At 51.0% G+C, this 24688-nt stretch overlaps 11 protein-coding genes across 11 annotated transcripts; 3 read left to right on the top strand and 8 right to left on the bottom strand.

Moving 5' to 3' along the window:
• Positions 1 to 469: 469 nt before the first annotated feature.
• HO133_011065 (uncharacterized protein) lies at positions 470 to 1542 on the bottom strand (the record flags this gene model as incomplete). Its single annotated transcript, XM_037301914.1, has 2 exons — positions 470 to 505; positions 700 to 1542. The coding sequence occupies 2 exons, from the start codon at positions 1540 to 1542 to the stop codon at positions 470 to 472; spliced, it is 879 nt and encodes a 292-aa protein (XP_037153548.1).
• Positions 1543 to 2321: 779 nt separating this feature from the next.
• HO133_011064 (uncharacterized protein) lies at positions 2322 to 2761 on the bottom strand (the record flags this gene model as incomplete). The annotated part of the gene is made up of 3 exons (XM_037301913.1): positions 2322 to 2378; positions 2427 to 2565; positions 2619 to 2761. 3 exons carry the CDS (start codon positions 2759 to 2761, stop codon positions 2322 to 2324), a joined length of 339 nt encoding a protein of 112 aa, XP_037153547.1.
• Positions 2762 to 5831: 3070 nt separating this feature from the next.
• Positions 5832 to 6997, top strand: HO133_011063 (uncharacterized protein; the record flags this gene model as incomplete). The annotated part of the gene is made up of 3 exons (XM_037301912.1): positions 5832 to 5949; positions 5996 to 6190; positions 6252 to 6997. The coding sequence occupies 3 exons, from the start codon at positions 5832 to 5834 to the stop codon at positions 6995 to 6997; spliced, it is 1059 nt and encodes a 352-aa protein (XP_037153546.1).
• A 1474-nt stretch (positions 6998 to 8471) lies between these two features.
• Positions 8472 to 9270, bottom strand: HO133_011062 (uncharacterized protein; the record flags this gene model as incomplete). Its single annotated transcript, XM_037301911.1, has 2 exons — positions 8472 to 8644; positions 8736 to 9270. The coding sequence occupies 2 exons, from the start codon at positions 9268 to 9270 to the stop codon at positions 8472 to 8474; spliced, it is 708 nt and encodes a 235-aa protein (XP_037153545.1).
• Positions 9271 to 10766: 1496 nt separating this feature from the next.
• HO133_011061 (uncharacterized protein) lies at positions 10767 to 12402 on the bottom strand (the record flags this gene model as incomplete). Its single annotated transcript, XM_037301910.1, has 2 exons — positions 10767 to 11837; positions 11932 to 12402. The coding sequence occupies 2 exons, from the start codon at positions 12400 to 12402 to the stop codon at positions 10767 to 10769; spliced, it is 1542 nt and encodes a 513-aa protein (XP_037153544.1).
• A 614-nt stretch (positions 12403 to 13016) lies between these two features.
• On the bottom strand, positions 13017 to 14021 carry HO133_011060 (uncharacterized protein; the record flags this gene model as incomplete). Its single annotated transcript, XM_037301909.1, has 2 exons — positions 13017 to 13577; positions 13644 to 14021. The coding sequence occupies 2 exons, from the start codon at positions 14019 to 14021 to the stop codon at positions 13017 to 13019; spliced, it is 939 nt and encodes a 312-aa protein (XP_037153543.1).
• A 726-nt stretch (positions 14022 to 14747) lies between these two features.
• On the bottom strand, positions 14748 to 15574 carry HO133_011059 (uncharacterized protein; the record flags this gene model as incomplete). The annotated part of the gene is made up of 4 exons (XM_037301908.1): positions 14748 to 15018; positions 15082 to 15111; positions 15252 to 15475; positions 15533 to 15574. The coding sequence occupies 4 exons, from the start codon at positions 15572 to 15574 to the stop codon at positions 14748 to 14750; spliced, it is 567 nt and encodes a 188-aa protein (XP_037153542.1).
• A 1759-nt stretch (positions 15575 to 17333) lies between these two features.
• Positions 17334 to 17741, top strand: HO133_011058 (uncharacterized protein; the record flags this gene model as incomplete). Its single annotated transcript, XM_037301907.1, has 1 exon — positions 17334 to 17741. The coding sequence occupies one exon, from the start codon at positions 17334 to 17336 to the stop codon at positions 17739 to 17741; it is 408 nt and encodes a 135-aa protein (XP_037153541.1).
• Positions 17742 to 18091: 350 nt separating this feature from the next.
• Positions 18092 to 19044, bottom strand: HO133_011057 (uncharacterized protein; the record flags this gene model as incomplete). The annotated part of the gene is made up of 2 exons (XM_037301906.1): positions 18092 to 18948; positions 19020 to 19044. The coding sequence occupies 2 exons, from the start codon at positions 19042 to 19044 to the stop codon at positions 18092 to 18094; spliced, it is 882 nt and encodes a 293-aa protein (XP_037153540.1).
• Positions 19045 to 19498: 454 nt separating this feature from the next.
• HO133_011056 (uncharacterized protein) lies at positions 19499 to 20824 on the top strand (the record flags this gene model as incomplete). The annotated part of the gene is made up of 1 exon (XM_037301905.1): positions 19499 to 20824. One exon carries the CDS (start codon positions 19499 to 19501, stop codon positions 20822 to 20824), a length of 1326 nt encoding a protein of 441 aa, XP_037153539.1.
• A 1314-nt stretch (positions 20825 to 22138) lies between these two features.
• HO133_011055 (uncharacterized protein) lies at positions 22139 to 23245 on the bottom strand (the record flags this gene model as incomplete). Its single annotated transcript, XM_037301904.1, has 1 exon — positions 22139 to 23245. One exon carries the CDS (start codon positions 23243 to 23245, stop codon positions 22139 to 22141), a length of 1107 nt encoding a protein of 368 aa, XP_037153538.1.
• Between the last annotated feature and the right edge of the window lie 1443 nt (positions 23246 to 24688).

The raw sequence follows: 24688 nt of genomic DNA, 5'->3' as shown, positions 1-24688 counted from the left end.
TGGTGTATGATTCGGAGAAAAACCATAGGAGGAGGTGAGTTCGCTGACCGACTTCCGGAGTCAAGAGAACGATACTTTTAGTCGCGGGAGATGCCACCGGTATCGAAGGGACAGATGGAGAAGACAAGGAGAAAGGAAAGGGAAAGGGAAAGGGAAAAGGAAGAGAGGGAGAATGATAACGACAGTGGGAGGTCAAATGTAAAGTAAGTCAAGGCGAAAGAGTCATCTCGCTGACGCTGACTCCGTTACCCTTGCTTGCATATACGGAAGTACCTACGATATCTTACAAATCCAGCATCGGATGCTGGCGGAATTCACTAATTTCCACGCTAAAAGCTTGAGACGGGAGATCCGCTCAGGGATCGGTCCCGATATCCATTACAGGAATGCCATCATCCAACATGCAACTTTGTCATATCGCACAATTGCATACATTACTTACTTAGCATCAAGACCAACAAATCATGTGCTATTTCAGACGTTCATCTGATTGGAAGAGCTTCTGCTAAAATGGGTTCGAATTTAATATGAATAACTAATACATATGATTGCGTAAGTAACGCTAATATGCCCCACCAATGCCTCACCAGCCCTAAATGCAGCAAATCATACCCGCCTCTCCAATGCATTCCTTTTCTCGTTATTCGCTACCATCTTGTCTAATAACAAAGGTTGTCGTCTTAAGGTTCACCCAAATACCAGTGCCCTAACCTCAATGCTCTCCCTCTCCTTCCCACCTTGGGGGCTCCTTGGGTCCACAAACGCGGTGTGGGGCACTCGTCCGCCCTTCTCACTGTCGTAGCACTCCAGCAACAACCGCTCATTGTTCTCCATGCCAGACCAATAGTGCCACTTCTCGTCCCCATGTTGCACTGCCGCCGTCTCTCCAGTACGATCTGGGTACCGGTGCTCAATACCAATCAAGTCTTCATCCTTCACTGTCGTCGAGTCGGCAAAAGCAAGTGGTGTAGCTTGCACAGGCCCATTCAAAGGGCGCCATACATTGATAATCCTCACGCGGCCTTTGAGCAGCTCTTCGGCTTCATCGGGTAGATGGTGGTGCACGCGCGCAGTGGCGGACTTGGTGGTCTGGTCGATGTGCACGCGGGTCACTGGGTTTCGGTTGCCTGTGGCGCGGCGGATGGTATGGTCGAAAAGGAGAATGCGCTTGGCGCCGGGAACGTGTTTGAGGAGGAGGGCTTCCACTTCGGGGTAGTAGTTCTCTTTGATAGAGGCGTCGTCCGTGAATGATTCCTCGGCTGAGGGAGATGTGGTCAATGTAACGAACGCATTGGTGTCAATGTTGAAGCTGGATTCTTGGCCCCGGATATCGTGGATGGTGACTCGAAGATCAGTGTCCCCAAAGTTGCGCTGGGGCTGGCCTTCTGGGGGCGATTCGACGTAGTTGAAAGGTGTTGAGCCGTCGGCTGGGGCTTGGTAGAACTGGAGCTTGGTGGTAACAGAACCTCGAGGGATGTAGGCAGAGTCGTGGGAGACTTGGATTTGTGGGGGCGCGGCGATGGTTTGAGTGGTGGTTGCCATGGTGGTTTTGCGGATGTGATTAAGTTGAAGCAATAGTGATCAAGTAATGCTTGAGAATATTGTGACTTTCTTTGTTGCGAGCGTTGTGATAATGCTCTATGGTAATTGGTTTAGGTATGATCTGTGAGAGAAAGAATGTCAGTTGAAACACGATGGCGAGCAGACTTATATAGCCCATATCCGACAATCTTTGTCAAGAGAATTCGTGATCACTCGACAATTGAAATGTTGAGTAATGCAATTGGGCCATTTGTCACCCCCTCAGCACGTCATCAGGGCTCGGCTTATTAGCCGCGGATTTCGCGGGGATGTGGCAAAATTGCGGGCAGATCATTCGCGAGAGAATCCCATTACCGATCAGAAGAATGCAGAGGATACGGCTCATGATAGGGAAGATTTGAAAGCAGGACTTGAACATTGATAGTAAAGGGAAAGGGTACAATGCAGCGTAGATCAAGATGTGATTGGACTCTGCTGAGCATAGCGTGCGTGCCCACTCCGTCGCAGTTCGGCTTTAGCAATATCGCCGGGCAAAAACGTTGCGGAATGTTGGTGGGGCAGAGGCAGCGGGAAGACAATGGATACAGCATGACATTCGTCCGTTCTAGTACTGAGAGAAGACCACCCTGGAACCTATCTAGTCATTTGTGCTCTCTCCAGCACTTGGTCAAGCATGACTCGTGAATGCACAGACAGACTGATTTCCAACCTCCTTTTTCAAATCGCAATTTCCAACTTTTAATGGCCTGGAGTAGATTTAGGACTGAGGAGTAGACTTCTCAATCATATTGGAAGAGCACGCTGATGCTCTCCCCATGGTGAACTCTCCGGATTGCCTGGACGTTTGTTAATTCCGGCCATAACGTCACGACTAGATACGGTACCTCTGCGAATACATGGCCCACATCGAGCACCTCTAGCTTTGGGCATAGCTTCTCATGCTCCTCCTGGGGTACGCTGTTGGTCACAATGACTCTGTCCAAGGCAGATGCGTTGATTCTCTCGATGGCATCTCCGCTCAGCCTGTGTCATGTGTCAGCTAGGTCGTGTGGAGGAACGGCGAGTGTTTCGCGTACACTCCATGCGTGATCAAGGCATAGACCTTCTTGGCGCCTTCTTTCTTCAAAAGCTTGGCAGCCCTCGTGATAGTATTTGATGTGTCTGCTAGATCATCGATGAGGATTGCTGTACGGTTCGCGACGTCTCCAACAAGCATCATGGTCGCGTTCTGGCGGTCTCTAAAATTTTCATAATCAGCATTGCACTCGTAGCATTTAAGGGGCTTGGAAAGGCAAGCTTGGAGAATGTAGAAGAGATGAGCAACCCTTCTACGAAACATGACTTTAAAAAGATACTTACGTGATTTTGGTGGGTCGTCGTTCCTGTAGACTTGGATCAGCCCTCACTTCGCTGTAATTCAAGTATTTATACCTTGTGGATTAAAGCGAAAGGCATTCCCAAACTATCGGCAATGGCAGTGGCTCTCTTGGCACCTCCAGCATCAGGGCTGACGACGACGGCCTGTTGGTCTAGACAAGGGCTGGAATCAGCACCTGCCTTCGCAAATGGCAAGCCGAGTGTATAGCACTAGCAAAGATACAGAGAGGCACATGACTCGGAGAGCACATTATTCGGACCGAAGTGCGTCCAAGGTCTTGTAAGGATTGCTGTCAAAATACTTACAATTTGGGATGCTCGTCTGGATATAGCGTTTCAGGATTGGCCGTCCATACCTGCTAAGCCGTCAGCATCTGACCGAACGTTCATCTAGCGGAGTCGTACAAATTGTCCACTGGTATGTCCTGATAGCAGTAGTCAGCGAATGCATCTGAACTTTCCTTTGTGTGACATACGAAAAAACCTTGATACTGAGGGTCGTGAAGATCCATGGTCTTCAAGATTTGGAAGTCAGCATTTCTTCATTACGTTGAATTTTGAAGAACAGAAAAAGTCAGAGGACTGCAAATCCTCTCAAAACATGTCTTACGGCTCAAGATATGGTATGTGATTTGGATGAAACACTCCACAAAGTAAACTTACGATGACATGATCGGCGCCGGCACACGTGAGCAGATCAGCAACCAAAGTCCTTGCATATCTTTAGTTAGAACACCATGATGATCTAGAACTTTGTTCTTACCCCTGGATAAAGTTTTGAGAGTCAGCATTGTCTGTTCCGATAAGAATTTCGAGTGTTGAGATACATTCAAGGAGCGTTCAGCTTCCAGCCGACATGTCTGTTGACTCATATTTTTGCTCAGAGGTGGAAATGTGGGCTCCAAACTTACTGCCTGTGAGACCCAAGCCGTATAGCCCGGCCGTGCATGAAAAACTTCCTTCGAGGAGTTTGAAGATTGGCTTGCATCATCAGTCGATATGTTGAGACGGGTAGAGATATCAGATTTTGTCGAGTCCATTGTGTTGCTACGCTTAGGATGATGGTTGGCAGAACGAGCGTTGTCCAGCTGCCACTTATTCAGATCTTTATTCAACCCGTCTACACCGTCCAATCCCGCTGTTGGGAGTAGGTCTGGATGGGGCGTTGATGGTGTGCTTTCAAACCTTCAAGGAATTGATCAGCATGACTTTTCGAGGCAATTGCTTAGCCTGGACTTAAGGCTAAGGAGCATAATAGGTCTCAAGGAATCCTACGATCCGATCGTACCGATCCGATCAATGGAATGATGACTCACGAGTAGGCAAAGTTCGGCTTGTTGTAACAATTCGAAGCCTTTGACAATGGCGCGCCGCTCTTTGAGTACGGGATGTCTGCGGGTCACTTAGATGCAGATGTGAGACGAGGTAGGATAAGGATAGGTACCGCTTTGTCTCGAATAAGGAAAGAGCTGCACAGCTATCAGCACTAAAACCAGCCACACAACTTCAAGGGAATGCTGACCGGCAGAACTGCAGTAACCTTTCGCGCGGATGCAGTTTTGCAAGCTGATAAGGTTATGAGCAACTCCTGCAAAAAGACTCGGAATTAGCGTTGCATCTTCAAGAAACAGAGCATATAGAACCTGGGTTGAAACAGAACATAGATTCCGAGAATACTTACCATGAGGTTGTCATTCACCTTGCTACGCACAATTAGAAGTCAGCATTGCGTCTTCAAGCCAAGTATCAGAGTTATAAAGTAGGTTCCGGAAGCAAAAACTCCATTCTGCTCCCGCAACATGTCTTGCGACTCGGGTCCGGGTTCCATTTGGAAAAGGATCACTCCGAGATGTACGAACTCTGATCCTGATTGGATCTAAGTAGGGTCGGAGTCAACATTGCTTCTTCAAAGCGAAAACGTGAGCTATAAGAAAGGTGTATGGAGGGAGAAGGAATTTGCTCCCGAAACGCATCTTGCAACTAGAGTCGAGCTCAATGCAGGAGACATTCGAATCGTTGTGGACATACTATATAAACGTCTTTGCCCTAGAGACATCTGACAGTCAGCAGTGCTACTTCATGGCCAAAACATAGATTAAAAGTCATCTTAAATGCGAAAGCGGCCTTTTGATATCGATAATTATCTCGATACTCAGAGTGCAGGATCGATGAAGGATTTCATGGGTATTGCGTACCCTAACACTCTCCTTGATCTCGACTCTAGTTTCGCCAACGCTGAATTTGCTGAGAAGTACTAGCGGTATTTCAGCGCCTTCCCATAACCGTGAAAACACCTTCAATTGGTTTACCGTTGCCAGGCGGAAGGCCAAGGTGGTCACAAATGGTTTCTGTGAGCGACGGGTGGGAGCTGCCCCCCAGTACGACGAGGTTGCGGACCATCTTGTCTCAGATGAGTTGGGATGTGGTATCGAAGCGTCTATGAATTGATGAAGGAGAAGAATGACCTTGAACAACCAAGGTACGGAAATGGAATCTTCTGCGTACGGATTGGAGAGTGAAAGGAGGCTCGACGAGAGAGGCTTGCGGTGTGGATTCCACGGTAAGTGAATGCCGCTGTGGATGATTTGTCTGTTAGAGAAGCATGCTGCCCACAAAAGATGGTCTGCCAGTGTATGCAGGAAGCAAGGAGACAGAAGTGGAAGCGTTCATTGTGGAAGAGGTCGATTTCAATCACACAAGCCGGGAAAGCTGAAAGCTCGTCATAAAAAAAGTTTAGAAATTGTTCCGCCGCCCTTGGCGCGCCGTCGCCGCGGGGCAATTAGCGCCATACTGCTAAGTCTTTGTAAGGTAATACCAGCCACCTTTGCTTTTGATACTCACTTTTATCACAAATGGGATTTGAGAATTATTTTTCTACCAAGGTAGGACAAGCTGTCTGATATAGCTATGCAATGGCGAATGTGGAAGACCTCATCGCTTTCACATCCCTTGGCATGCTCATCCTGGACGAAGTCCATTTGCCTTGCGGAAAGGTAGTTGAGAATGTTATTGGTGGTTCGGGGTGTTTTGGTAAATGTTCAGACTTGGGATATGACGAAGATGGTAACGAGTACAGCTAGTCTCGGAGCCCGCCTTTTCTCTCCCAAGAATCTATCCACTCAAGTCGGCTGGACCATTCGCAAAGGTCACGACTTCCCGGCGGAAACGCTAAGGCAGCTAGAGACATGGGGTATGACATTGTCAGTCATCCAAGAGGATAAATGTCCATCTACTAGAGGCCAGCTCAAATACCTGGACTCAACCTTCGCAAGTAATGCTTCCACATCCACGAGGCTAGAGCGTCGGGATCTGACAACAGGTTAATCGTTCAGCCAAGGTCTTCAAATACATCACTCCAACCTTAACCATTCAGCCTGAACATCTGCGTAATACACGTCTATTGACGTCCCGTGGCTTTCATCTCTTTGTCGACCCTACTCAAATCATTGAGCAAACCACTCAATTACAGGAGCTACGCAAAGCAGCTAGTATTACCGCTCGACCAACAGTCGTCTGGGAGCCAAAAGCTTACTCATGTGTGCCGGAGAACCTGCAAGCATTTGTTGAAGCTATGCGGATAGTGAACGTCTTCTCGCCGAATCACATTGAGCTTGCTCGCATCGTGAACAAGAAGGTACCGCCGATACCCGACGAAAAATTCCTCGAGGATCTTTGTGCTCCCTTCTTCCATCCTCAAGATGACGGATCCACTCCGCAAACTGCCCTGGTAGTAAGGGCAGGAGACCAGGGTTGCTTCGTCAAAAGCTACACCGAGCAAAAATGGTTGCCTGCCTATTATGCTCCTCAAGACAACACCGAAGCCATCACCCGCGTTTCCAAAGTGCTTGACACTACAGGAGCTGGCAATGCCTTCCTAGGAGCTCTAACAATCACTCTTCTTATGTGTTCTGAAGATGTTATCTTTGCCGCCTGTGCCGGCAATGTCGCCGCGAGCTTTGTGGTGGAGCAGGTTGGCGTACCTAAGCTTAGCTCGTCAGGAGATGGTACGGATCTTTGGAACGGCGAAGATGTCTCCGCTCGCTTTCAAGCTTATAGAGCGAGACTCGGTCATCATTGATTCTGTCTCTTGTTTCTTGTGGGTACATTCCTGCCCATCACTGCATTGTCATCGTTGAGCTGCAATCTGCCCTCTTTTACTTGGAGTTGCCGGTCATATACTTGCACGACAAGTGTGGGCGACGTAGCTGCACCCAGGTTGCGAGCAGGCTTGGGGCCCTTTCCATTGGAGATTGTCTGTGCGGAGGAACATCCGCCGAGGCGAACAATGTCGATTGGGACCGTGCGCAAAAGCCCCAACATCGCATCTTGCATCTCGGGTTCAACATGTCGCTTTGATCTCCTTTCACGCACATCACGCTCAAGATATACCAATCGTCAGTACCAAAGACCGTCATCTCAGACTGAGACCATGGCTAATTCGCTGTTCACTGACTATCCCTTTTTTTCGCTCGCTCACTTTTTCCTTTTGTGGAAAATGACTACGAGGGAAACTTAGCGCTCGTAATGCACTGGTCAAATTCCCTCATTCGCATTCGATACTTTTGTCTCTTGATACTTCTTCCGCTGCAACAAGCCATCATACTGAGATCGTATAGGTACGTAGAGTGCCCAACAAGAGGACAGGCGGAGGAGAAGGGGGGACGTGCACTCTGGCACCTTTATCAACAATCCCGGGGGTTCTCTGCTTTTCATCAAATAATTTCTGAAAACATCCAGCCCCCTTTTCGAGACCAACTCCCCCATTAGTAACGCTTGCAACAATAAACTCGCAGCCAACAAGCCCTCTCTCCATCATCTCCCAAGCAGCAATGCATCATCTCTACGCCTCCGTGCTTCTTACTCTCTCCACGACGTCGGCACTTACAATCGCTCTTCCTGCGGCACCCACCTCTCTAGCTACCACGCTTCCGCAAGCCCTTCGCTCGGATCTACACTGCGGCATGATCGCCTGCCCCGGTGGCAGCTCCGAAGGCCACGCATTCTGCGCAGCCATAGGCTGCGACTACTGCGTCATTGTTGCCTCCCGCACGCCCACGACGCACTATGAATGTGATGGATTGCGAAGAGCGTCTGTGCATGAGTCCTTTGATGAGTGAAGGGAAATGGAACGGATCGGTTGCGGCTGCTCAGAGGTATCCTGGTGGAGTAAGATATGATGAGTGAGTGGGTCAGAGGGCAAGCTGTGGGAGATTCGTCCAATGGTGGAGGGCATTCGTTGAGATTCTTGAGCGTTTCCTAGCGGTCAATGGCTGCGTCAGATTTAGTAGACTTATCTGTTTTCATATAATGTAACAACACCTGTCGATATTGGAGCCAGGGAGAATAGATGTTCCATATCCATCCATTGTACTAGTCATCCATTCTGTCAAAGTTTCTTCTGACATTCTCACGCCCTCGCCTAAGGTATCATTCATCCCTTTGCATGCCACAACCCCAACGCCCATGGTCCAAATGCTGAATAGCAAAATCCCTACCATAGTTTCTTCAGTCACCCGTATCAACCTCCCTATAAACACCGTTAGCGGCCATCCTCAAGTCAACCCCAAAAGGCAGATGTGAACATACAGATCCAGCTGCACCCCGTTACTAACCCCATAATCCTCCAGCGTAAGCTGATCCTTGAAAGGCCTCTCTCCCTGCCTCTTCAGCATAATCTCATGCGGCTGTCTGCCAATCTGGGCTGCGACTACTGCTTTGAACAGCCCTGTACATGCCACCAAATCAGCTTCTGCCCAGGTTCCCATACCATCGGAACTGACTGGGGGACGTATGTAACGTGGGTGGGTGGGACATACTTATCGGATCACTCGCCATGCAGGGAATGCTCGCTTTCGTCCCCAGGCGGTCGTTGACGTTGACGATGATCATGGGCTCCCCTGATGGCGCAGGCGCGGGTTTCCTTTCCTTTTTTGGTTTTTCCTGGGGCTTGTCTGCATCTCTACTCCCAGAATTCGCTGCCCCATCATGCCTCCCCCCAAATTTATCCTCGACATCCCTCCCCTTCCCAAACTTCCTCTCGACATCACCGTCCCTCTCCCTCCCCCTACCATCCCTCCGATCAGGCGACCTCGGCCGCGGCCTCTCCCTTTCTTGTTCCCTATACCCTCTCTCCAACCTCCTCTCCCCCCGCCCGTCCATCTCATCATCGTCATACCGCGGTTTCTCCTTCCACCTGAACCCACCGCCCGATGGTCTAGGTCTATCATCATGTCTTCGTCTCGGAGATCTGCTTCGCGGGCGATCTCTGCGGGGAGGAGAGGGCGAGTAGGCGGGCTTTCGGGGCGGGGAGCGGCTCCTTGGTCGGTCCTGGCGGTGGTTGGATAGGGCCATTCTGCGGGAATATGGGGATGGCGAGCGAGAGCGAGATCGCGAAGGTGGCATGGTCGTTTGAGAACAGAAGTGCTGATCGGTGGTAACGAAACTATCGTACTCTCTTCGATCTCAACGTGGACGCAGAAATGTATCGGCGAGTATCGATGCCGGCGCTAGACCTGTTCCTGATCTCAGCCCTATCAAAAACCCGCATCATTTCGTCTCCGCAAGCAAGAGCCTCTGAGGTACCGCCAGGGCTCCTACAGCTCCATCACCAACGATGTGATCCCAACCGTCACCCATGCTAACCACACCTCCCCACCTAACCACCCTCCGCCCCTCCCCCTCCACAGTTTCCTACACCGTCTCCACCGCCTCCCCGCGCCAGACCTTCCCATCCCAATTCCTCCACTACTTCCTCCTCCTCCACCGGATCCTGCTCGGGCTCGCAACATTCCTGGTCCTCTACGCCAAAACATCGAACCCGCCGTCCCCCCCGCTCGCCCCGCTCTCGGAACACCTGGCTCGGTTTCCCTGGGTGCAAGTCGGGCCCCTAGCGTTCACGAGTCTGTTCCTCGTGTTTCGGAGATTCCACACGGGTATGCCACTCCGACCGCGCTCCCTTCCTCGCAGGATCCGGCGCTCCGTTGCCCTTCGGTTGGGTTCTGGGCGGTCTCCTTCCTGACTCTCCGCTGATCGTCCGTTTGCGACAACACAGAAGAGTCCCTCCTGACGCTCCGCACCCTCGGCATCCAAACGAGCACCCTCTCCTCCTCCTACCTCTTACCCAGCGATACGCGCTTCATACCGACGTCACAGATCCGGGACATCTTTATACATGAGGCGTTCAGGGGCTTCGAAGTGAGATATTACCTTGCGGTGGTGGTGGAGGGGGAGGGGGAGGTTGTGGTTGTGTTTCCGGTGAGTGGCTGCGTATGGTAAAAGTGGGACATTGGGAAAGTTTATATACAGTTGGGTTGGTTGGGGGAAACCGGAAGCTGACGATCGGTCGTGATGCAGAATCTACTGCCAGGCAGAGCGATCGTGGAGGAGGTGTGGAGGGGGGCAAGGGAGTGCTTGTATGAGCCGAAAGGGTGATCGGAGTGGGGGAGGGATGAATTTACGTCTTGTGCTACAATGCAATCGTATTTTATGGCATGACGTTCAAATGACTCTGGGACAATCAATCTTGTGATAGTTATTCTTTGATATCTGCAAGCTACAGACATCACATGGAAAATGACATGATGGGTATCATAGCGATAAAACGCCTTGTTCTCGAGACGTCCTCCCTGGAACTCCGCAATTGACGCTGCGAATGGCTTTAGACATTTGACCACGAAACCCCTCACGATGAGACCCTCGACAGTCTCAACCCGACGCTCTGCTGATAACCGCAGGGCGAGAATGCTGCAATACTCGTTTCCTGGAGACAGTCAACCAGAACCCGTTTGCTGACATGTATCGTAAATGCATCCATGGATCATTTCGTGGCCGGTTTCCTCCAACCACAGTCACGCAGCCTCCACCTCAAGATCGGCCCGGCAGAAAGAGTTTATCTTCTCTTCGATTGGCGTACAGACGTGATCCTCCAGCTCTTCGACCACCTCGTCCAGCAGCTTCTCATTCGCTGCCCTAGTGGCGTCATCATCCTTCATGGCTGCTTCGTACAAAGCCATGTCTGACTCCGCATCCAGCTCACTCAAAGGCGGCGCACGCTGATATTCTTCCTCACGCTTCTTCTCTTTCGAATAGGTCCCAATGTAAGGAACTGCAGCTTCACGACCTGCAAGTTCGCCGAGCTGCTCACGTGCGGATTGGCTGTTGCTAAGGTTGGTTTTGCGGGTAGAACGCGTAGTGTGGTATTGAGTCGACGTCTGAGTGTTAGTGCGCTCCATCATCGCCGCTGCGGCTAGGAATTCTTCAGCTTCACCATCTGCGCCATACTCAGGCTGCGGAAAACCATCGTCTGATTCGCTTAGGGCGTGAGCGAAGGGATCCGTGGAAGCTCCGTTAGTCTGGCTGTCGGCATTGATTCTACGACGCTTGGCGCTTTGCTCCGCGATGACATCGTAGCAAGCCTGTTGGAGGTTCACATCCAACTCTCGAGCAGAGAAAAGGCGGTCGACAGAGTAGAGTGGAGTAGAGGCTTGGTGAGCTTCAAGTCTGGCGTTAGCTTCCTTGAGTGGATTGCTTGGCTCGGTGTCACGTCCAGCGGGTCCAGGAGAGCCATTCTCGATGTCTATAACCGCTTTGCGCTTTCGCTTATTGTTCGCTCCACCAACGGGCTCAAGTTCCTCGGCCTCGAGGCGGTGACGAGCGTGGCGAGTCTTGCGATTGCTGTGGGGGCCTCCAGGGCTTGCAGAGTTGTTGATGCTGAACTGATTCGGGTGGAACAGAAGCGCATTGGTATCAGCAATATCAAGCTTTTCCTTATCTTTGAGCAATGCCGATCTCTTCTGGTTGACGCTATGGACTAGACGTTGGCGCACGTTCTCGGTCAAGAGGCGATGCTCTTTGAGTGCGACCTCCACGTTATACATGTTATCTTTCTGCACTTCTCTGATTCTGAAATTGTGGCGGTACTATCAACGCGTTTGGATCAGTTTGGGCGCTTGCGACAAGTGCTGTGATGAGAGGACCATCTGGGGCTGGGGGCTGGGGCAATGTATTGCATACCACGACGGTAGTCAAATCTGCGTCCCTCTGTTCCATGGCATCGTTGATCTCTTGTATAAATTCAGCAGTCTGTGGCCCAGTCTTTTGTGGAGCTTCGAGCCTCGTATGGCCATTCAGATGGGCTTGATGGGCGTTTCGAAGACTACCCGCTGTGCTGGCAGCAGGACTTGCATTGGTTTCCTCCGGTCCTTCGTCTCCAATCTCGTCCAACGGCACATTATCGTAGAGACGTGCAGCTTGAATGTAATTCATGTCTGCTTGTAAAGCCTGTAGCTGCTTGCGGTAGAGGTGGTCGCGATTCTCGGCGAAAGAGCTGCTTATTTCAGCGAGGCGGTTCTCCATGACGTTTCGCTTCTTGTCTCGCTTGGAAATAGGGTGTTGCAAAGGTGGGGATGGTGAGTGACGGTTAAATCGAGAGGAGCTGCCAGCTACTGCTAGACTGGCAATGTGCGGTGAGGGCGAATAGGCCATGGAGTGTTGAAACCTGCAGGGCGTTGCAACGCTTCGGAGATGAAGTGAGGGTGAAGATGGCGAAGGTGATGAGGGAGAAGTGTAGTGCTTTGTATGTAGAGGTCTGTGAAATGGTGAGATGTGTGGTGGATGAAGAGGTTGAGCAAATGTAGGGATGAGCAACTAAAGTAATCCAGCCTCCAGCCATTGAAAATGACGCGGGTCTGGGCCAGGGTCACGCGCGCCAAACTCTTTTGAGCCCACGCATGGAGAAAGTCTATTGTTGTCCTGGTAGGGCTGGATTTCTACTCCACTCATTCACTTTTTCTACGTGTATCCTGCTACTATTATCGCCACGCCTGGTGATGGTGATGATGATGATGATGATGATGAATGCTCAGGCTCTCAGCCCTTGTGCATCAGGTACTATATCAGACTCTTAAAGATTTATAATCTTCGTTGAGGTAGCATTCTTCACTTTCATAGGTCGGACGATTGTCTGCCCATTTTGGTCCAATCCCTATGTATTCCAAGTTCGAAATGTTTCAAAAGGCATAAGGTATACCGAAGAACGTGGTGTTAAATTATGCGTCTCTCATCACATCATTCAGTCGTAGCTACCCTCCCCAACCTGTCTAGTGAGCCTGCTGCTTAATCTGCTGAATCTCCGCCCTCATCCAGTCAAGCCAATTAGTCGGTTTTCTACCCAGCAACCACTCGCAAACATTGCTCGACCCTATAAGCCCATGGCGATTATAGTACAACAATATACGCTCCACCGCATCAATTGACTCGGCGTCGGCATCCAACGTTCCAAAAATCCGCATCAGAAACGCCTGCACAGACTCCTCATATGTCAACTGCCTCAACTCGATCTTCTTCCCAATCTCCTGGCTCACCATGTCGCAGATTCGCTGGTAGTTGAGCGGGCCGTCGCCGCAGAGCGGGTATTGTGCCGTGTAGTGTTTTTCGCGCTCGTTGAGCACCTTGGCGCCCACTTCGCCGAGGTCGCTGAGTGCGATGAAGGAGAAGGGTATGTTGGCGTTCCAGTTGGCCTTGTAGACGGGGTTCTCTTGTGCGAGCATGGGTGCGACGGGGAAGAGGAACATGAAATGGGTGGGTTGGAGGATGGTGTAGTTCAGTTCGGACTCCATGAGGTATTCTTCCACTTGGAGCCTTTGGTCGTGATGGATCATCTGTTGTGTTAAGCGTCAACGCAAGTCCTTTGGAATTTGGGATGCTGGAAATCGGTGTAGGCTTACTTTTCGCAACTGCGGGTTCAAAACGGATGCGTACACAAAATGTTTGAATGTGCCCTCTTTGGCTACCTTTCTTGCGGCATCAATCATGTTGAACCCCATCACATTCTGCCGATGGGCAAACGGTGGTTCCACGTGGTATATGACTGTTGCATCTTTGAGGATGCGCTCAGGCTCTTTCGGTAAGCTTAGATCGGTACGGATGACTTCTGCTCGGGGGTATTCTCGCTTGAGCCACTCCTCCGACTTGGTGGAGTGGCAGACGAGACGCAGGCGGCGCCAGTCTTTGGCCACCCTTGGGACAAGGCCAGAACCTTGCTTTCCGCTCGCGCAAGTGATGACGAGGAGGTCGTTTTGGTGATCAACACTGGAGGTTTCCATTGGTAGAGAGCCCATGAGGACTAGTTTGGGTGACAATGAAGGCGTTGCAAACAGGAAAATCACAGACGAAAGTTCATGTCTTTGGCTTGTTTTATTGATATAGCATTGTTAGACACAATGCCGGAGGGGCCTTCGGACATGAAGGCCGAAATTGTGCGTTAAGTCTTAGGTAAGGACCGCTGCTATTCTCTGCTCGGTGACTGTAATGCAGCTAGCATAAGGGTTCGCCGAACGGTGTAGGCCCTTTTTCCTCGCCTATGTGGGAGGATTTAGTCACTACTATCCGATTTGTTGTTGAGAGTCAGCCGGTTGTAACCAAGGGTCACAGATAAAGTCTTTGATTCGACGAAAACGCTTCTACGCCGAAACATTCCTGGTGCGAGGGTTGAAGCTTACTAGCAAATCTAAAACTTTGCCTGCACGACCACCAGACTAACGTTTGAAAGTTGTTGTAGTACAATTTCCGAGGGGATGTTAGTGCAAACGGCAGGTATGAGAGACCGGTCTACGAAACATTTTCTTGGAGAAGGCTGGGAGATGGATGAATGCTGTAATATACATTTCTATCACCTAAAATGGCGGTCTTGGTAAAATTGCAGTATTCATCCCCCATTCCTTGCATCTCCATAGTACAAGTCGTGAGATACCACATTGCACATTACCTCTACTGGTGGCCTTTCACACCTGTTGAGTCCTGAAAATCCTCCAACGAATCATCGTCCTTGGTCAAGCTTTGCCCACTCGATCCTTTCGGACCAATCTAAGACCAATCTCGCCAAAACATTTCCTGGCTGATATGGCTGGAGCGAAGCACCTTTCTCGTGAAGGCTCGTGAATTGCTCCACATCTTTGGGGTCCTGTGCGGCGGCATGTTTGGATCGCTACTTGTTTCTGCATCTCCGTATTGACCACTCCAGGCTTGACAGATACGGTGGTTGCCTCAGGCTCTTCGATGGATACTTCCGTGGCCAGATGATCTATGGCAGCTTTCGAGCATCTATACGCGCCGCATTGGTGAAGTGCTTTGAACCGGCATCAGACGACGTGAGGACGAATTTACCTTTCAAGGTGCTGAGAGATGGCAGCGCCGCTGCGATCTCAGCGCTGCGGGTAAGGTGATCCTCAGAGATGTGCAAAGTAAAACAATCACGGAATCGATCGAGCTGAAAAGGTTGGTCTCGGAGCAGCTCCTGCAGTCATGTGGGTTATGGTTTGCAATCCTATCGAGACCGGTCCCAAACACCAGGGTTGAGCACATAGCATCCAATTTGCCCCGTCTTGACAATGCTAGGTCTACTGATTGTTTTCCTAGCGAGGAATCGGAAAGGTCGTCGGCGAGCACTTGCAATTGGCGATTTGATGTCTTCCAGCTGTTGCTTGCCGCGGCCGACGACGGCGAGCCTCGCAGACTGTGGCTTTTGGAGGAGGTACTCACAGACCACGAGGCTGATGCCCTGAAACGATTGCTAATGATGGTTTTTCTAAGCAAAAATGAAGGTTTGGTCATGTACCTCAGGAAGCTCTCCTATCACGATGATGACCTTTGATGCCATGTTGATCTTGATGTTGGAGTGAGTGGGTGAGGGATGATGAGGGAAAGAGGTAATCTTAGTCAGGGCAGTCTTTCTGTAGGCAGCACAGTCTTTCTGTAGGCAGCACAGTCTTTCTAGGTAGTCCGAGTGATGGAGTGAGGCTAAGGCAGGCTGGTCTTAAATACGTGCACAGACTAGACCCTACGCAACACCGTGCATACAGTTGCGCGGGATGAGGGTAGTATTGATGCTAAGTCCTCATCCTACCTTACCATCTCATCCTACGAAGATCCCTAACCTTTCTGCCCCTCGGGATTACCCTCCATAAGCCGCCCCCGCAACTCGCTCCCATCGCCAGTGGCCGCGCACTTTTCCCATCCCTCCTTCCCTTCGGGTTTTCCGCACTTTGTTCACCTACCGCTGTTTCGGCGTCTCGCTATCTCGGCCATTCGGACTGCACTGTGACATGAGCGACAATTTGACTCCGTACAGTCAGCCTCCCACAGTCAAACCTTCCGACTACTTATTGGCTCGCTTGATTAGTGTAGCCGAAAGAATCCGGTGCATGATTGCGTCACGCATGAGGCATTTTTCGCGTACCGTCAGCTCTACATATACTTCATTATAACCTTGTCATTAACAAAGTTACCGTCAGCTGACGAGAGAAGAAGACTCGATGTCCTAGCCATCCGACACTCTCATTCGTTGACTCCCACCACTGGCGAAGTAGTCAACAGTGACGAAGCAGACCGGCCTCAGGGTTACGACTACTCCTTCACATAAGGCTGTGCTGCGGTGATAGCCGTGACAAAGACATCGGATTTCCGTGAGAACATGATGTAATACTGAGATTTAGCAATTGAGCATATATCTCACCCGGCGCTGGTGATAGCACGATGCTCGGTCTACTCACCCGAGACCAACGACAGCGAGGACATAGATGTACTATGATGCATGTATGCCGTGGTGATGAGTACTGGGAGCCGGCGATTAGTCAGGGTAATTATGTTGTATCCGGAGTCAAGTCGACATTTTCCTCCAATCGCAAGACTTCCGAAATCCGAAATCTGAATTCATAGCGAGTCACATTCGGCGCCCCGCGGGCTCACCTCCAGACAAAGCAAGGCCCTCCGGGCAAAACCGCTGTCTTCAGACCCTCGATCAGCAACCGAATGATAAGGCTAATGTGCGGGGCCCCGGATCCCTTTCAGCATCGCATGTTTAACATTTTACTATTATTGGCATAGCTTTCGTGTCGGGAAGATGGCATCCTTGAATAAGGTACGCGTCCTTCCCATCCGCCATTCACATCTGCATCCCAGCCCCGGAAACGATCACCGATCCACCCTCGTGGAAAGCTTGTCTCACCCTCCTCGTGAGGGCATTGTATGTATGTGGATCCCGAAAGCAACTACTTGGCACTGTGACCTCGCATTCGCCGACCTTGCCGCCTAAAACTCTCATCGGCGAGGGTTGCGCTCGGCGCACGACCACGAGCTCGGACTCCGCGCACAGTTTGCCTTGCCTTTGCCGTGGGGTGGGAAGGGGGGACGTCGGTGGTCCGTGAGGGATGTTATGATTTGCGTTGTCTTTGCTGCGGATGGGCGAGGATGCAGGTGGATGCACGAGTAGCATTGAGTGGCTGCACCGACTGTCCTGAGCAAGTCTCACAGACTGGGGAGACATGAGTTAAGACACGAGCTGAAATAGTAGCTAGATCCATACAGTAGGATTGTATTGGGCGTGCATTCTACCCTATCCTGATCAAATCGTTCCCGATATGGGATCGCTTACGAGAGAAGAAAACCCAAGGTATCGCTTTCGACTGAGGACACATACATCGTCCACCGCCAACCCAGCACCCACCGCAGACCTCCTCAATCGTACCCACAACCACCACCGCGGCAACGTAGGGCCCACGATCTCGACACCGGTCCCCGCAACATCGCTGAGGGAACTTGATAACAAGTGCGCCAAAGCCCGTGCCAGCAAGCCCAGCGCAAACCCCATCGCGGTCGCCGAACACCGCCTGGAAGCCACCGAAACAAAGAAACACGCCAGGCAGCGATGCCGCGGGAAGGACATCAGTGGGGCGGAAAAGGGCCAGGAAGGTGGCTGCGGGAGTGTGGTCGCCGGTGCTTTGTGTATGGCTCTCATGGGTGCAGAGAAAGTGGAGCTGTTGGGTTGACGTGTTTGAGGAAATGTGAAAGTGTAGGATGTTGAGTTGGAATTGGTCAAAAGCATGAGATCGAGTATCCGATAGCTTCCCATTCGCTCCGATCAAGACGGTTGGCGTTGAGAGACGTACTCACGGAAACCCGGGTATGAATCTCACAGTGAAAATTCAAGAGAGGATGAGTCAGTATCCGACCGCAGTGTGCCATTTCAAGACCGTGTGTTTTGGGGACTATGCAACTTTACATTTTTGACATTGACGCTGCAGAATCTCTCCGGCAGACCCAATGGTACCACCATTAAGAAAAAAAACATTCTAAATGCCAAGTCTTGATAGGGATCACCCAGCTAGATCAAGGTGACTCAGAGAGCAAGCCTAATCTTCAGCTTATCCCCGCCCACAATCTCCTCCTCCATCTCGCCGAACTCCAGCATATCCCACGTGCACGAAACATACCTCCCCCTCAACCACTCCCTCCTCTCCGAAACCAGGAAGACGATCGTGTCCGCCGCGAGCGCCGGCTTGTCGATCAACTTGTGGTGGAGGAACGACGGCATCGTGAGGCCGATATCGGTCGGGATGGCTCCAGGGTGGATCCCATACGCCACCACACCTTGAGCGCCGTACTCGATGTTCAGATACTCGGCGTAGCGCAGGAGCGCGAGTTTGCTGATCTGGTAGCCCGAGCCGCCGGGGGCGGGCATGAAAGCCCCGATGCTGGTGAGCATGATGATTTGCTTGTCGCCGCCTTTGAGCATCAGAGGCAACAGCGCCCGTGTGAGCAAATACGTGCCGCGGATGTTGACGGTCCAGGTCTGCCACCACTGCTCGGGGTCGCTGTCGAGGGTGGGTTTGAACTCTTCCATCGCTCCCGCGTTGTTGATCAGGATGTCCAGTTTGCCGAAGGTGTCGGATGTTTCCTGGGCTGCACGCTCTATGCTTTGAGCGTCGAGGATGTCGAGGCGTATTGACTTGATCTGGGGTGATGGTTTGCCTGCCGCCGTGGCAGCTTCATGCATTTCTCGTTCAAGAGACGAGAGGTCTGAGCGTGCTGCGATGGCGATTCCTGCCACGCCAGCCTTGACGAAAGAGATGGCGGCCGCATGTCCTATGCCTTTCGAAGCTCCACTTAAGAAGACGTACTTCCCTCCGAGTTTCAATTTGGTAGGGTCGATGGCTGGGTAGGTGTCGTTTCTCAGGGTGGACGTGAAATTATAGCCTAGAATACTTCTTAGCGCGTGATACCGAGACGGCTAGTAAGTACATAAGTCATGATAGGGGTATTCGCACCCGCTGCTGCTGGGTTTGGAGGCATTGCGTTTTCTATTGAAGATGCATGAATCACAATCCTCTCCAACTTACAAAATATACGCTCATATCTTCAAAGACTTAACAATTCGCAAGGCTGCGGTCTTGGATTGCTCCAGGTTTGATTGTGTGGGACATGTTTACGCATGCTCGGCCCGCGCTGTGCCGAACCCGAGCGCGAAGCCCGAAAATCCCTGCAAAGCAATGACAAAGTCCGACACTGAGAGTTTATTGAAAGCGGTGAACATAGGCTCAGGCCGACAAGATAGCCACTCACCGATGGACTCCACAGCAAGATTGTCCGAGAAGGACGGGTCTTCGATACACAATCTGTACAGGAGAAGAACACAAAACCATCCACCAGTAAGCTGCACTAGTACCTTAGATTTGAGTTCTTGTCTAGATAGTCAGCTCCTTTTGAACAGCTTCGATCTAAGCACATCGAGTAACGTACCAGCAAAATGGGAATCCGACAGTATTCCGAGAATATGGACGACGCCAAGGCGGCCAGCCCTGGAAAGCAGTTCAACATTGCTGTGGTCGGTGGAGGCCTTAGCGGCCTCTCTCTCGCAATAGGCTTGACGCAGCGTGGCATCTCAGCTCAAGTGTTTGAAGGTGCGAGCAGCTGGACAGACGCGGGGGCAGGACTGGTTTTTGCGAAAAATTCAATGGACGCCATGAGGAAGATTAGTCCCGATATCTATGAGGCGTTCGCGAAACGCTCATCGGGACAAGGATGGGAGAGTAAGAAGACGACATACATGGATTATCGAAATGGCTTGACCGATGGAGAGTTGGTCACTTCGGTGATTTGTGCCAACACGGGACAGGAGAGTGTGCACCGGACACTGTTCGCGAAAGACTTGGTTTCTCTCTTGCCTGAAGGAAGTTTTCACATGGGGAAGAGATTGGTCGATCTTACGACAAGAGACAGTGGTAGATATACTTTGACTTTCGCTGATGGGGAGTCTGCGGACGCGGACGCCGTGGTGGGAGGCGACGGGATCAAGTCAAAATGCAGACAGATTCTTCTGGGAGAGGACTCCTCCGAGGCGACCCCCAAATATGCCGGGGAGTTTGCTTATCGAGGAATGGTTCCTATGGAAAGGGCAGTGGCCGTTCTTGGCGAGGAGTTCGCCAGAAACAGCATGGTGAACATGGGACCAGATTGCTTGACCACGACATACCCAGTCGAAAAGGGTACTTTGCTCAACCTGGTGGCTTGTCGATCTTTGGAGAAATGGGAGGAAGACGAGTGGGTGGTTCCCTCGAGTAAAGAGGCAGCGAAGAGCGATTTCGCTGGCTGCGGCCCAGTGATGCAAAAAGTCGTTTCGATGATGGACAAGCCATTAAAGTGGGCCCTCTTTGACCACCCCGAATGCTCCACCTTCTACAAAGGAAAATTCGCGCTCATCGGCGATGCTGCCCACGCTTCGACCCCACACCAAGGGGCTGGTTGTGGGCAGGCTTTCGAAGACGCGCTCGTTATGTGCAACCTCCTTGCAGATGAGACTGTCCAAAAGGCTGAGCATATCCAAGAAGCTTTTGCAGCGTACGACGCGATTAGACGGCCTCGGACGCTGAAGGTCGTAAACACTAGCAGAGAGAATGGTGAGATATGCATGATGCGCGGCGAGAGCACCGGGGAAGACTTTGGCAAGATCAAAGCAACATTAGATGAAAGATTCTATTGGATATGGCATGAGGATTTAGATCAGCAGGTAGAGACCGCAAAAGCAACGTTGCACAAAAGGTTGCAAGGGTCAGAGCACAATTTGTTGGCGTAGTGGTCAATTATGCCCCGTCTCCTGTTGATAGATCGATAGCTTGATAGAATGTTCCTTTAGAGATAGATGACTTTTACGATACTGCTGCTACTCTTGCCATCAATCTAGTTGCAAACTGTATCCATGAGGTTTTTGGCACTTTGTCATACCAGAATTTATTGTCCAACGACGATTTGCTGAGGCCGCAACAGGGAGATTCGTCCTAGCGGCATCCCATCCTTCCACCACCACCAGGTATAGGGACGCGGAGAGGTGGAGCATACGCTCCTCATGAATTTAAGATGACTGCTCTAGGTCAGTGATGTGTGTAGTGCTCGTACCCTCGAATTAATAAGACGGCGAGACAAATCCAGCCCTGTTGGTTAATTTCGGCTGTGATGGAGCCACCTTCCCCGAGTTCAGTTGGCTATATATGGCCTTTGTCTGCTAGAGCTCGCCTCAAGACCATCGCCTGACACTGCGGACCGAGAGGAGCCTTCCTTCGGGGTATCTGTCAGAACCATTCTGTCAGGATTATTTTCGCCTGACCTGGCTTCATTAATATGACACACGTCATATGTACAAAGACCTACTGGTCGGACCAAGGGCGCACCAGTGTCACAACCTGGTCGTTTACAGGTACCTTTCGTGCATTGCGAATCACCGATGAAGGGTCTTGAAATGTCTGAGGCGAGGGTATGCTGGCCGCATAGGCTATGTAGGTCAACGGTGTGATACAATGTCCCTCAGGGCTAGTCAGTGCATGGGTTGTAAGATTCAGCTTATTTCTGTTGTTTCGGTATAAGAAATACTGTACCGGTCTCAGCATCGAACCAAGCATATAATAGTGCAGTGTCTTCTTCCCATTCCCGAACTATTAGCGGGCCCCCTTCGACACTCCAAAGGCTAGCAAACTCATCGCCCGCATCTCAAACCCTTGGACAAGCCCGAACTCCAACTCACGGACCGTACCGTGCCAAACACGTGTGCAACGAGCCGTGTCTCGAGGAATCCGTGCAGCCCTATTACGAAGTGCAGGGTTCGTACGAGTCAAACTGACCTGTTGTCTCGTCGTACACTGGAAAACTTTTCTCAGCATTAAAGAGCCTTCATCTAATTGAGGCTGCACTGGAAGAGGTTTGAAGAAAGCGAGCTTATTGCAGTTGAGTCATCGAAAGCACCTGCTCTGAGATGGAAAGGTTGGCAGTGTCTGAATGTACAATCATTGCCGCAGGGCCAGCAGAGGCGTATTGTTTTTTGGAGCAGCGTCCACGACAGCACCAAGCCTACAGACCCCTCTCACGTCGACTTGCCGACTACATGGCCTTCTTTTTGCTACGAAGGGGGTTGGTATCTCTGCTTCTGTCGCTGCAGCTTGTCCATCGCCTCCCTCAGTCTCATATTCAAGAAGGCAACCATAGTCTCATACGTATGGCTCTCATAGCCCATTTCCGACGACGAGAACTTGCCTTGAAACTTCATCAACAGTGTATTCAACTTTTGCAGCTCCATCAGTATAATCTCTATCCGCAACCGTTCCCCGTCCTCCGCATCCATAGTGTATCTTCCAATCGTGACGCGAGAGGAGGCGGCGGAGATGTCCGCGAGGAATGTCCAGGAGGAAGAGGTGAGGTCGATGTGGGCGGCATATAGCGAGAGATATTTTGCCACCAAGGCCGCGAAGAGCATGACGAGGGTGCTGTCCTCGGTACATGTGCAATTCAGCAATGCCTCGCCCCGAGCGGTCACTTCTTTGCTGCAGCTCAACGTCGCTTCGAGGTTGGGGTTGCTGGGCCGTCGCGATTGATTGTGCATCTTATGCAGGGTCTGGGTTATGGAGTCGAAGCAGTTGCAGGTCTGGAGAAAGTGGCTAAGTGCCCCGTCCGTTGCGTTGAAGGACTGATGGTGGGAAGGTAGTGAAGTCATGCTAATGAAGTCGTCTACAAAATCGTCTGAGGTTTCGAACAGAGGATCATCTTTGTCTGAACTGGGCAGACATCCGGGCCAGGGAGCGACGAAGTTGGAATCAAAGTCATGTAACGTGTTTGCTGGACTAGGCCAATTCGACATTGTCGCGTCCATTGGTAAATGTTGGGGGTCATTGTTTGGTGCGAAAAGGGCTTTCTCGAAGGGTTGTGCCAGAGTCTCTGTTGGCACCATGGTACTGGCCTGGGAAGATGCAGCCGGCTGCCATTCCAAGACTCCTGAGGATGATGGTGCCGGGCTTGTTGGTGTTGTCGTTGTCGTTGTTGAGCCTGAAGATGACGTCTGGGACTTTGGCGCACGACGCTTGCCCGTTCTTTGAGATGGACTATAAGTGCATGTTAAGCCTAGCTTCTTGCAGCGAGGGCATACCGGCCTCTCTTTTGTGCATTTCAGCTTGGCAAGATAGCACCCATCGCAGGAGGCTCGGTATTTGGTGTGGGGCTTCGTTGTGTCCATCCTTCGTTGCGGTGAGCGGTGAGTGTCCTTAACAATGTGGTCCTATGCGGTATTTGGCAACACGGCCGTATTTGGGTGAATGTGGGGCAGATGTTTGTGTAAGTCGACGTCGAAAGGTACAATGTTGTGTTATGGGTGAAGGCGTTGAGATGGTCGTGCCAGCGGACGCTGAAGTCTATGTTTAAGCGTATCATGCTTCCTTTGTTTATGTTTTTGGCTGGGTGAGAAAGTGCTCGGGAATTCCAATCCCGAGAGACCTGTTAAAGTGTGAGGGATTATTATTGCTGCATGTTGAGGTTACTGTGTCCTGACTAAGTTTCATAGAGAAGGGATCCGACTACTTGAGTAGTGAAGGGTGTGCAGGACTGTTTTCAATGCATATTTTAGTAGCTGTATTTTGAAATATTTCTAAAGTAAGGTATTAAAACAGATCCTAGATCTAGCGCGGACACTAACCCGATCTAAGGGGTGTACATGCATGACGGCATAATGGGATAAGATCAGTGTTGAGAAATCCCGTTCCCTCTCCCTCATATTCCCAGACCGCCATCTCGGCCTATTCGGACCCTAAGTAACGTCCGCGATATATCAGTATCATTAATCGTCTTGCATTATGCATTCCGCTTCTTCCACTTCATATCTCACATGTTACGTTTGACTTCTTATATCTTGTATCTTACCTCTTACTTCTTACATTTCAACATGTCATGCAAGCAGACTCGAAATGCTTTCTCGTCCTATTACGTATACCTTTGTTGAAGCCGAGTCATCTAAGGTACTCAAGTAGTTTTCTATTGAAAAGTCAAAACTCGGTGTTATTTTTCATCATGATTAATCAATCAGCATCGCTTCCTGGAGCCAAATTCCCCCTAAAATTTGACGTTTAAGCATGCGGCCTGGGCAGTATATCACAGTCAGTTGTTCGCTATGATGCCCTGCCGGCGCAACATGAAGATCCTTACGCCTTGCCCCTCGAGTCAGTTGGAAGATCCATACTTTCGACCTTATCTTCCAGTCGTATCTCACTGTACCCAGTCTTCATCTCATCCCCTTTCCAACTCAGTCTCATCTATGTCAGACTGTCGGAGCAGCCGTAGCAGGTCGAGTCGTCCAATTTGGCGGTGGCGTCACCGGGATCCAGAAAGGCCAGCGGGTGATGGGGTTGGAACCCCTATCGCAGCATCTACGCCCGCACCATTGCAGTCAACACCACAGCCTCGACCAGACACTGCATAGGCCTCGGTACAAGCGCCTCGAAACAAGGAGGCTTCTAGCTCGACCCCGTCCTCCCAGACATCACGGTCGCGCCCCTTCCTGACTCGCTATCCTTCGCTCAGGCCATTGTGCTTGTACTAGTCAGACTTCCTCGCGCTTCCCTTGCCTTGCAACGGCGTACAGCCCACGGGCCAGGCAATACCATTTTGGGAGGCAGCTCATCTGCAG

This window comes from Letharia lupina (assembly GCF_014066315.1).
Source record: "Letharia lupina isolate WasteWater1 chromosome Unknown contig_9, whole genome shotgun sequence".
NCBI classification, from domain to species: domain Eukaryota; kingdom Fungi; phylum Ascomycota; class Lecanoromycetes; order Lecanorales; family Parmeliaceae; genus Letharia; species Letharia lupina.
This window is presented reverse-complemented; position numbering and strand designations above follow the sequence as displayed.